The 12,590-nt window shown below is 43.7% G+C and overlaps 1 protein-coding gene across 3 annotated transcripts in view; it reads right to left on the bottom strand.

Annotated features, from left to right (window-relative positions):
* The window catches only part of FAT3 (FAT atypical cadherin 3), a 372,853-nt gene that overhangs the window by 79,418 nt on the left and 280,845 nt on the right, over nt 1-12,590 (bottom strand). For all 3 annotated transcript variants that reach the window (XM_056858070.1, XM_056858072.1, XM_056858071.1), the window contains 3 exons: nt 6,011-6,207; nt 4,920-5,073; nt 3,250-3,483 (listed from right to left, as the gene is read on the bottom strand). In XM_056858070.1, coding sequence (XP_056714048.1) covers nt 3,250-3,483; nt 4,920-5,073; nt 6,011-6,207 — 585 coding nt within the window. The remainder of the gene's footprint in view (nt 1-3,249; nt 3,484-4,919; nt 5,074-6,010; nt 6,208-12,590) is intronic.

Genomic DNA, 12,590 nt, shown 5'->3' with positions numbered 1-12,590 from the left:
CTGGGTACCTGCTAATTATCCCGTCACGCTCCAAAATCATAATGGTTAAAGGGCGAGGTTTGGGATCCTTGTCCTGCTCACATAGGGGCCTAATTCTCATGGAGGCCATAAACCTGTATCTTTGCTGTGCCACTTTTGCTTATGTGGGAGAAGCCAAGGCTCAGTGGTAGAGCATTTGCTTTGTGCAAAGAAGGTTCCAGGTTCGATCCCCATCATCTCCCCTTTAAAGGGATCAGTTCGGAGGTGTTATTAAAAGCCTCTACTGGAGAACCGCTGCCAGTTAAAGCATATAATACTGCCCTCGACATACCAACAATCTGCTGGTCTGAATAAGTACTTTAGGTCTCTTCATAATTATAGGAAAGGCAGCAACGGTTCCATCTGAGCTGGCCTCCTGACCTTCCCCTGCTATGTTTCATAATTATTCGATCATTCAACATGGGACCCAGACTGCTCTTTCCAGGCTGGTTCCAGCCCTATTGCCAGGGAAATATAAGAAGATCCCTAGATCAGAAAGGCTCTGCCCATGAGGGACAGGGGACATCGAAACCATTGAACACGTATTGATTTGTTGACCATTCTACTGCGAAGTCCACTCTAAGCTTCTTTCCCCCTTGCTTGGTCAATTGCCTGAAGTCAGCTGAGTTCGTGGCAAAAAAGCTCCTGTTGGCAGAAATTCCACAGCTTTCGTTTCACACTGCCAAGTTCTGCACTGCTGCTATTAAGATACGCAGAGCTTTGCTCAAGAAAGACTGTTAAATTCTCTATAATTTTATAACAATGTGGTAATTTTAACGATGGGTTGTTTTTATTGATCTTGTATTTTCATTTGTATAGGCAATTTGCAATACTGCTGTACAGCACTGTTGGGTTTGGACAATTTGATGTACTGACAGAGGATTGGTCAATCGACCGTATTAATAAATTCTAAATTCTGGCCCTATTGCCAAATACTGAGCGCTTTATCAATGTTAATTTGAACTGTTGTTTTTATACTGGAATTCATATTTGATGTTGATATTTTTTACGTTTTTATCGTATGTTATGAAAAAAAAGTGCTGATGGAACAAGTCCCAAACTATTTAGTTTATCCCCTATAGCGATGATCCATCTTGACCTAAAGGAGTCACTCAGTACCAGTGGCAAAAGACCCCTAGGATTAAGATTCATCCTAAGCCATATATAGAGAGAGGATAAGCAGACCTTTGCCTCTACCCTCATCATACCAGTTTCCAATCGGATCAGGGAATTTGACATGCATCTCACGAGTTGGGCAGGTATGTATGTTATGATATTTTAATGATTGTGAGCTGCTCTGAGCCTGGTTTTGGCTGGAAGAGGGGGCAGGATACAAATCCAACAAACAAAAAATTATTTTTTCTTTCTACACAGGAGAAAAGGTATGGAAAGTCACGTATGAGTTGATTTTGCTGAGGCTTCATGGAGCAGCATTAGCTAGGGTGGTTTATGTATCTTTGGCCAGATAAACACCCCCCATGGGAAAGCCAGAAAAGTATTTTCCCCTGATCTCTACACTTCAGGCTTTAAAAAAAAAAAAAAAAAAACATTAACTTTTCAAAACTAATCGCTCAAATCTGCCAACTGTCTCCCAATTCGGCTCCCTTCCCACTGTTCTGTAATAAACATAACCCTTTAAAGCAGATAATAAAACTAAGTACAGGGCATGTTTGCAAATTGTAGGAGTGGGTGACAGCTTCATGTCTTTGGTAGGGAAAGATTTATGGCTGTATTAACAGAGTGCTGAATCAAGAGAGATCTCTTTTAATATCTGCATATCAATACTGTCATGTTTCATTACTAGCATCTGGCGTTGCTGGTGTTTGACCCTAATAGCTAATCAGCATGGAGAATTGCAGCTCGGCAGGTCGAAAATTATGGGATGAAAGCTGCAATTCATGTCTGTATTACTAATCATTACCATAAAAGCCGCTGATGCTAGCTTTTTCCCTAGCCCATGGGCATAACTGTTTCATTCTGACACCAACGTGAAATGTGGGATCAGAAAGAGAGGACAATAGTAAAACATAGCAATTACGTTTTGCATCTTATTTGCATTTTAAAATTTAAGAAAGTCTGAATTTGAGAGCTACATTTCAGATGAAATTAAATAATAGGTGTTTTTTTTAAGTCATACTAGCTTTACACAGATGTCACACTAAACTGGAATTAAACTCCGGATGGCTATGATGGCCATGAATGAGGTTTGTTCGTTCTGTCATAAGAACATAAGAGTCTTGCTGTATCAGACCAGTGGTCCATCTAGTCCAGCATCCTGTCTCATACAGTGGCCAACTAGTTCCTCTGGAAGTCCTCCTTACCTCTCCTTATCTTTTCACTCAAAGTGTCTGCAACGTCTGAATGCAGGCCTCGGTGAACTGGAATTTGTTTGACCCCCACGAGCTGGCCTTCTAAACCACAGCTGACACCTGGCTTAGAAACCCAGTTTATAGAAAGCAAAAATCCTCCAGCTTGTCCAGATGCCTGCATTACAACCTCATGGGCAATAGTAGTTTATTTTCACACTTGGTACAAGACAGGAAGGGGAGGATGGAGAACAAAAGGCTTGTTGGTATGACAAAAAACCCACGCTCATGCCCATTGTGTCAAGCTTAAATTTAATTCTAGTTTAGGGTGATGTCTGAATGTAGCTGTCATTATTATTCTGGAAGCGAAGAGTTCAAAATATGAAGCACATTTGCTTTTATTAGTTTCACATTCCTCACTGGGCTTGGACAATCTGAATTCCAAGTTTTGTAAGTCACCCTTGTTTCAGTAAGAAAAAGGTAAAGGTAGTCCCCTGTGCAAGCACCGGGTCATGAACCATGGGGTGACGTTACATCCCAACGTTTACTAGGCAGACTTTGCTTATTGGGTGGTTTGTCATTGCCTACCCCAGTCGTCTATACCCCCAGCAAGCTGGGTGCTCATTTTACCGACCTCAAAAGAATGGAAGGCTGAGTCAGCCGTGAGCCGACTACCTGAAACCGACTTCCGTCGGGATCAAACTCAGGTCGTGAGCAGAGCTTTTGACTGCAGTACTGTAGCTTTCCACTCTGCACCACGAGACTCTATTTCAGTAAGAAATTAGAGGGAAATTAGAAGGAAAAAGGAAGATGGAAATTAGAAGGAAAAAGGAAGGGGAAAGGGAAGGCAAGAATGGATCCTGCCCACTTCCAGCTTCTTAAGAAGCATTCATAGTTAGGACTCTTAGCAGACTTATCCACTTACCAACATCAGGGTCATTGGCTTGGACTCTTGTTAGCAGAGCTTTAGTGGCCGTGTTCTCATAGATGCACGCCGTGTAGTGATCGGAGGAAAAGGCAGGGGGATTATCGTTGACATCCTCCAGAATAAGACGAATTTCGGACTGACAGAATCTGCCTCCCCCATCACTTGCCCTTGCGATTAGGTTGTAAACAGGGATCTTCTCACGGTCTAGCGGGGCTGAAGTTTTCAGTTCCCCTAAAACATATTAAATGGGAAAAGGGGGGAGGGAGACATAATGAAGTGTAACAAATTATTATCCATCTGTGTGGGCAACGGAAGTAGCAAAACCAGGCCCAATAGACAAGGTCTTTGCCTACTCAGGGGACTCGTCATGGATAAAGAAGAATAAACCCTATAGAAAAATCTTTAAAAAACAGCCTGTGGAGGACTGAAAATGCTCGAGGAGGGAGGGAATGTTAAGGGCAGATGAGCACCAAATACACTGATTTATTTTTTGAAGTCATTTATAATCTTGCTTGTTTGCCTGAAAGGGGGACCCAAAGTGAGTAACAGCAAAAGATTAAACAGTAAACAACAATACGTATATAAACGGGAGGCCAGAAAACCCAGAACTGTTACTCCTGTTAAAATTCAAGATTCAACAAGAGAGCTTCAGGAAGGCTGCCTCTAAGCAAGCCTGTGGGAGAGTTGTGGTTTTTCTCACTTGCTTACAGGAGGGAATAAGAAGATGATGATTTTGGAAAGACCAGAGCGGCTACACAGGTGCATATGGTGAAAGGTATGTAAGGCCTTAGGTTAGGGACAGCTTTAAAGATACCTTGCATTGAATCGAGGGGTGGGAAATTAAAAAAAATCATAATCAGAGTGATAACAGCAAGCACTGGATCCCGATTGGGCTGCTGCATGCTGAACCAACTGTAGTTTATGAGTGGTCATCAAGGGCAACCTTGTACACATGAACACATGAAGCTGCCTTATACTGAATCAGATCCTTGGTCCATCAAAGTCAGTATTGTCTACTCAGATCGGCAGCGGCTCTCCAGGGTCTCAGGCAGGGGTCTTTCACATCACATACTTGCCTAGCCCCTTTAACTGGAGATGCCGGGGATTGAACCTGGGACCCTCTGCATGCCAAGCAGATGCTCTACCACTGAGCGACGGCCCTTCCCCCAATGTAGATCATTAACTAGTCAAACCTCAAGGTTAATATAGTGTGGACCAGTGCGGCCACATCTTTCAGAATTCTCTTAGCCTCACCTACCTCACAAGGTGCCTGTTGGGGGGAGGGAAGGTGATTGTAAGCTGCTCTGAGACACTTTCTGGTAGAGTAAAGCAGGGTATAAAAACCAACTCTTCTTCTTCTTTCCTTCACCCCCTCTGATGGCTACCTCATTTTCTCCTCAACTTACTACAGAAGTGTGGAGGACACTGCCTTGAAAAGAGCACTATCCTGGACTTTTCATTTTTCTTGGAAGAAAGACGTAGCTACGCTCCAGTCCAGAACCATTCATGTTACCTCTCGCATGGGTCTTCTGAAAACTAGCAATAAATTATTTCTATGTTACAGAAATAATTCAACACTGAACTCCTGTAGGATACATGACACCGTACAGAGTCAGTTGTCGTTCCACTGAGAATGTACTGCTGTGAGTAAGTCCTTGTGATCTTACCAGTTTCCGGATCTAGGAAGAACTTGCTATTCCCAGAGCCATACAGCGAATACCGAATTTCACCGCTGGATCCAATGTCTGCGTCTTTGGCGCCGAATTTAAGGATGACTTTATTTGGTGGGATGTCTTCAGGAAATACTGCCATGTATGTAACCTGAGGAGAGAAAAATGTCAGAAAGTAACAGCAGTCGAGAAGGGAATTGTATTTTTTCTTTAGAAAAGTCGCAAACATAGTCCCTCACGGTTACTGTTAGGTGAGCTCAGTTCTCAGCTGAAATTGGAACTTGCAAACACAAAGGACGAAAATTTCAGCTGCATTCCACCATTAAGATTTAATAGAATCTGGAAAAGCACATGCAAATGTTTGAACGGCGTCACTTATATGCAAGCACCCAGATATAACAGAGGATGGGGTACAGCAGCAGATGTAAGGGCAAACCCAGCCATCCATTTGCTGTCACTGTTGCTGCTTTAGAAATCTGCCACCACAGAAAGAGAAGCTGACGAAAAGTTTCTAATGTGATTGCTACTACCAAAAGACCTTTAACTGACTCAGACCAACTAGAGGGGCCACAATCCAGCACCAAGAATCACCTGTCAATGTCATATGGTCATTCTCATAGCCAGGGTTCTTGTGGGGGTACAATGGAGGCCAGGAGAACAACATAAGCCACTCTGGGTTCCTATTGGGGATATGGTGGAGTATAAGTGAAATAAATAAATAAATAAATAAATAAATGATGTTGTATTGAGGGAGGGAAGGCAGTATGGTATAGCCCAATCTCGTCAGATCTCAGAAGCTAAGCAGGGTCCGTACTTGGAAAAGAGACCTCCAAGGAGGACTCTCCAGAGGAAGGGAATGGCAAACCATCTCTGCTTTTCACTTGCCTTGAAAGCCCCTTGCTGGGGTCACCATAAGTCAACTGCGACTTGATGGCACTTTACACACACACAATATTGTGCTGAACTATTGATCCCCCCCCACCCGTAATGATAATTCTATTAGCTGTTCTGAGTGTGCCAGTGAGAAAAGGTGGGACGGGAATTTAGCAACCCAATAAAAAATATATGAATACGCTTTGCCAGCTAACCTGATCACAGACAGGGCTGTTGTCGTTAACATCTGTGACTATCACTTCTACTGCAGTCTGAGTTACGAACAGCCCATCGGTGGCTGTAATGTTCAGAAGATAGATGTCCTGCTCTTCTCGATCTAGTGACCTCTTGACGTAAACCTTCCATTCGTTCTGAACCAGGCCAAGAGCAAACTTTCCTTTAGGGTTCCCTCCTACAGAAAGAGCAGGAAAGAGACAATAGCAAAGTTTTGGAGGCGTTTCCATATTCACTCAAGAACTATTTCTTCACTTGAAGTCCCACTACGATCGCTCTTACTATTTTGTAAAGAACTTTGAACATAGGAAAGGCCTATAAATTGACAAATAAATCAACAGATTTCCAAGAAAGAGCCCTGTCTATCTTTTGCAAATGTTCTACAAAGAGAGGTGAAAGATGGACATTTATATTTAAAAAAAAAAATCAAAAAGAGTTGTAGGTTGAGGTTCACAGTGGGCATGAAAGGGCTGAACACAATTTTAAGCATCTTACAATATCAACTATAAACAAAGCTTCAGTGGGAAAAGGTTTTTTTTAACTTCATGTGCAAAAACATTTTTAGATACTTTCTGTCAACTCATCGTGCCCATTTTTGGATATCTTGTTTGACAAACAATGGGCAGAAACCGCACCAATTTCCTCAACTAGGTTAGTGGATCATGAAGGTACCACAAGCTTGCATGCTTCCTCCTGCTTCATGTGCAGTCTACCCCCTTCCTTGAAGCGAACTATAGTTAGGATTCCCTGTTTACCAATCTTCATGCTAACCATGGCTAGCTCAAACCAGAGTATGCAAACACTGTTCTATATTTTGTAGCTAATTATGGCTAGCATTAAAGCCATAGTAATACTAATCTCACACACTAATTATAGCTAGCTCAGAAAAGGAAAGTGTGGGATCTTATTTTCATGAGGGGAAGAGGGAGGAGTATATGAAATCTGTAGGACAGTCTTGGCCTCTTATTTTATTTATGTATTTATTTACAATATTTACTACTGGCCTTTCTTTCTTACAGAGCTCAAGGCAGCTTAATATTAATAAAATATGTACAATAGATTACATGAAAAACACAATCTGTAATCGTGGGGCCGCCACTGAAAAGTCCCCCTCTCTTGTGTCTCCATCAAACAAGTTTCTTTGATGGCTAGGGCAGTCAGGAGGGCTTCTCACTGTCAGGAGGGGCCGGGGCTCAGTGGTACAGCAACTGCTTGGCATGCAGAAGGTCCCAGGTTCAATCCCTGGCTTCTCCAGTTAAAGGGACTAGGCAGGTAGGTGATGTCAAAGACCTCTGCCTGAGACCCTGGAGAGCTGCTGCCGGTCTGAGTAGACAATACTGACTTTGATGGACCAAGAGTCTGATTCAGCATAAGGCAGCTTCATGTGTTCATCTTAATTCCCAAGCAGGAATATATGGGAGAAGACGGTCCTTCAGGTGACCCTGATCCCAAGCCATGTAGGGCTTTAACCCAGTCATGCCATACCATAGTTAGGAAAATGGAGGGCTTTAAGAGGGGAGTGGACATATTCATGGAGGAGAGGGGTATTCATGGCTGTTAGTTAGAATGGATACTAGTCATGCTGCATACCTATTCTCTCTAGTATCAGAGGAGCATGCCTATTATTTTGGGTGCGGTGGAACACAGGCAGGACGGTGCTGCTGCAGTCGTCTTGTTTGGGGGCTTCCTAGAGGCACCTGGTTGGCCACTGTGTGAACAGACTGCTGGACTTGAGGGGCCTTGGTCTGATCCAGCAGGGCCTTTCTTATGTAATGAGCAACATTACATCTGCCCCAGGCTACAACTGAGCAATGCTGACACATTTCCTTTCGATTTTTTAAAACAGTTCCTGAAAAGACTGTGCTTCTCTAGACCATTTTGGCTGGCCTCACGTTCTCCTTCTGCCCCTTCCCACTTTCACACAATCCTTCCAGCACTTGCAAAATGTTACAGATGACTTCGTGTTAGCTTGCCAACAGTTGTTTGGCCAAACGGGGTCATCTCTCTCCCGAGACGACACCGACAACGGCCTGAAGCACCTGCCTCTCCTGCGTGAGAGTCAAAACGGTACCCTCCCAAGACGACAGAAGTGTTTTAAGGCACGCTGGAGACGATCTCCTTGTTTATCTCCCCTTATGGGCAATCAAACGCAAACTGTGAACAATCAATGGCCTCCCCTCCTTGCAACGAGACAATCGTCTTCCCGCTTTGGTCTCAAGAGAGGATGTACGACAGCCCCGTCGCTCTTGTTACCAAGACAATTTCATTAGCCGTTGATTATGCAATCAAGGGAGTGCAGCAGGTTCCATTAAGGAATCCTTTAATGAAAGCTTTATCACACCGCAGCGTTGTTTTTTTGCATTCATTACGGGTTGTCGTTCGGGCAGCGTGGGTGCGCAGCCTGCATAACGCGCGAGGATGCGCCAACCTTAAGGAGACCTAACGAGAGGTCGTTTAAGGAGCAGCTTAAAGATAAGACCAACAATTAGATCAAATTTAAACCAGAGGGGAAAACCAGCGAGGAAGAGAGGGGAGGAAGCCAATTGGCTTTCTGTTACAGTGAAACCGTGACACCGAAGCAGGCAATATTGCTTTTCTACACCATTTAACTGCATGGTGACAATTCTTCTCCCCAGCCGTCTTCTGAGAGGAATATAAGGCCATTTCACACACCAGGGGACAGAGGGAATTAAACGCTGTGCCAAAACAGTCCTGGTTGTTAATGTTTGCAGTGATTATTTATGCCTTCACTTAAAATGTTATGTTTGCCTGCCTGCCCCATACTGTGATCACCTTTTGCATGACCATCCGTGATTATCAGCATCTTGCGGACATCTGGCTTTCCACATGGGCTTCTGATATTATTCTTACATAGTGGTGGGAACTTTTACAAATGCTTGAATTCAACCATGAGGATATCTTACACATCACTCCAAAGCACTGGTTCCCAACCAGGGGTCCATGGACCCCCAGGGGTCGGTGAGAACTAAATTAAGGTCCGCTAAACAAAGTTATAAACCCATAATAAATTAATATTTTCAATTAAAAGTTCTCTATTATAAAATATATATTCAAATATTATTCTAAGTTTAACGTTTAACTAAGAGTTATGATTAAAGTTTATTTTCAAATTCTTGGAATTTTTATTTTGAACCTTGGGGTCCCTGCACCGAACAAAAAAGTCCTAGTGGTCCCTGGTCAAAAAAAGGTTGGGAACCACTGCTCCAAAGACACTTCTGGTGTCTCAGTCGGTGCTGCCTCACGAGGCAGGAGAAGAATCAGGTCTCCCAGAAAAATATTCCTCAGCCAACACATGTGTCCATTGAATCCACACATTACATTTTTAAGTGTATGTTTAGAATACCTTTGAGAGTCAGTGTGGTGCAGTGGTTAAGAGCGGTGGAATTTAATCTGGAGAACCGGGTTTGATTCCCCACTCCTCCACATGAGTGGCGGACTCTAATCTGGCGAACCGGTTTGGTTTCCCCACTCCCACACAAGAAGCCTGCTGGGTGACCTTGGACTCGTCACAGTTCTCTCCGAACTCTCTCAACCCCACCTACCTCACAAGGTGCCTGTTGTGGAGAGAGGAAGGCGACTGTAAGCCGCTTTGAGACTCCTTGCAGTAGAGAAAAGTGGAGTATGAAAACCAGCTCTTCTTCTACAAGAACACAGCATAACCAGAATAATGGTCCTCATTCTCGACCATTAAATCTTGGGAGAGCCTTTAAAAAATTTTTCACCATAGTGTACTCACATTTCACCTTCTGCCAACTAGCCAGATAAAATAAAAAATGATAGCTGGTACCCAAACAGCCTGTCCCTGAGGGCTGATTCATACATCGTGGTTTATATAGGTTGTGTCTGGGTTCTCCACTCTGTCTTTTAGTCATATACGAGCAGGAAACCCACAAGGTCTATTTCCTCTTTTCCTTTCCTGAGAGCTCCCATAACCTCTCCCCTGGAGAGACCAATTCCTCTGAGAAAATGGCAGCTTCTGAGGGTGGACTCTATGACATCACATCCCTGCTCCCTTCCCTCCTCAAACTCTACTTTCCTCAGGCTCTGCTCTCAAATCTACAGGAATTTCCCTTCCCACAGTTGGCAACCCTATGAATCACAAGTAGGGTTGTCAGCCTCCAGGTAGTAGTTGGAGATCTCCTGCTATTACAACTGATCTCCAGCCAACAGAGAAAATGGCCACTTTGGCAATTGGACTCTATGGCACTGAAGTCCCTCCCCTCCCCAAACCCCGCCTCCTCAGGCTCCACCCCAAAAATCTCCAGGTATTTCCCAACTCGGAGCTGGCATAGGGTTGCCAACCTCCAGGGACTAGCTGGAGATCTTCTGCTATGACAACTGATCTCCAGCCAATAGTTCTCCGGAGAAAATGGCCGCTTTGGCCATTGAACTCTAGGGCATTGAAGTCCCTCCCCAAACCCCGGTGGCGAAGAGGGACCTGGGAACCCTAATCACAAAGGTAGGCCTGACCCCAAGGGGCCCAACCTTTCTTTTAAGAATGGTGCAGGGTCCTTCCTCACAGGCAGAATAAGTCTCACTGCCATTTTGAAAGGGCAGAGTCCAACACTGGGGGCTGGTGCCATGAAACAAGTGACCCCTCTGAATTCTGAGGGGTGCCATTAGCTGTTCCTGAATTAGGGTTGCCAACCTCCAGGTACTAGCTGGAGATCTCCCGCTATTACAACTGATCTACAGCCGATAGAGATCAGTTCCCCTGGAGGAAAATGACGCTTTGGCCATTGGACTCTATGGCATTGAAGTCCCTCCCTTCCCCAAACCCCGCCCTCCCCAGGCTCCGCCCCAAAAACCTCCCACCTGTAGCAAAGAGGGACCTGGCAACCCTATCCTGAATGGCTGAACTGAATTTGAGAAGATGTAATACTAATAGGGTTGCCAGGTCCCTCTTCGCCACTGGTGGTTTTTGGGGAGGAGTCTGAGGAGGGCAGGGTTTGGGGATTGGAGGGACTTCAATGCCATAGAGTCCAATTGCCAAAGCGGCCATTTTCTCCAGGTGAACTGATCTCTATCGGCTTGAGATCAGTTGTGATAGCGGGAGATCTCCAGCTAATACCTGGAGGTTGGCAACCCTAAATACTAATAATGAGATATAAACAGTGGAATAAGGTTTGCATAGTAAAGGTGTCACTCCCGAGATCTTTTTTCTTTTTAAACGGTGTCCTCCCGCAGACCTCATTCTGCATTGATAAATTAAATTTTCCATCAGTGTAGCCAAGCTGGTTCTGTTTCCCAAGGGTATTCTAATTAATTCATTTTCAACTGTAGCTTTTTAAAACGGAACCGTCCTGGCTGTACATATTAATGGATTCTTTAAAATCTGCCGGCAGTTTTCTTTTTACATTCTGTTTGGGCATTACAAGATCCAAGCATTACCTCTGAAAACAACATTCGCAGAAGGCCTGAAGGCTAAAAAAAAAATCTGTTTCTGTTTTTTTTGTTTTTTTGTTCTGTTTATTCGGTGTTTGAATAACATCCCCCACCCAACCGCCCTCTCAGCGAATGTTACAAAACTAATTTGAGTTTAAGGAGATGAAGGGGGAACGGAGATCTCAAATATTTTAAGCACACTTTAGCAAAGCACACATAAAACAAACCAAAAGAAAAATAAATTAATTTTTTGTGCAGTATTTTTACTTTAAAATCTGATTCACTGGGAAAACAAATGTCTGCTGGGACTTTCCGTCTCTACTCGGAACCGGGTTCGATTCCCCAGTCCTCTGCATGAAGGCTGTTGGGTGATCCTGGGCTAGTCACAGTTCTCTCAGAACTCTCTCAGCCCCACCTACCTCACAAGGTGCCTGTTGTGAGCGGGGGGGGGAAAGGTGATTGTAAGCCACTTTGAAACTCCTTAAAGGTAGAGAAACGCAAGGTATTAAAAACCAACTCTTCTTAACTGTGGATTGGGTCTTCTACTGGTTGCTACATGAGGCAATGCTGGTTACGTGCTAGCCCTTCCATGCTGGGCGGACTATTGGGAAACCATCTGTTAATATGGTTGCCAGCTCCAGGTTGGGAAATATCTGGAGATTTAGCCATAAGGGAATTGGTATTCAAAATCGGGCTACAAGTAAGAGAGATTGAGCTAGGCTCATTTTAGACGCTAATCAAGCCTCTTAGACAGAATGGCAGAATAAACGTCTCTTTCCAATTTTGGTATGTAAGACGAAATATATATATTTTTGTAAGCATAATATTTTAAAGAACTGTAATTAATTTATTATAAACTAAGTGGTGTTTTGGAAATTTGTTTGGATATTATGTAGGCATGCATTTTATTACAGGTGATACTGGCACGTGGTACTTCTTGAAGCTTGACGAAAGCTCTGAAATGGGGATTTTACTGGAAGCCCATTGCGATTGAAATTTGTTCCGTGCTTTATTTGGACATTACCATTCTGGACTGTTTACCTTTGTACACCTGACTTATTCTTGTACATATACTCACCTTTTTGTATTCTTACTGTGTATTAACAAGTCCTTGCTCTGTATTTATATCCTTGGGATATTGTTGAGGTGAGGCTC

Source organism: Euleptes europaea, chromosome 12 (genome assembly GCF_029931775.1).
Source record: "Euleptes europaea isolate rEulEur1 chromosome 12, rEulEur1.hap1, whole genome shotgun sequence".
Taxonomy (NCBI): Eukaryota; Metazoa; Chordata; class Lepidosauria; order Squamata; family Sphaerodactylidae; genus Euleptes; species Euleptes europaea.
The sequence above is the reverse complement of the archived record's forward strand: the minus strand, read 5'-3'. Positions and strand labels throughout refer to the sequence as shown.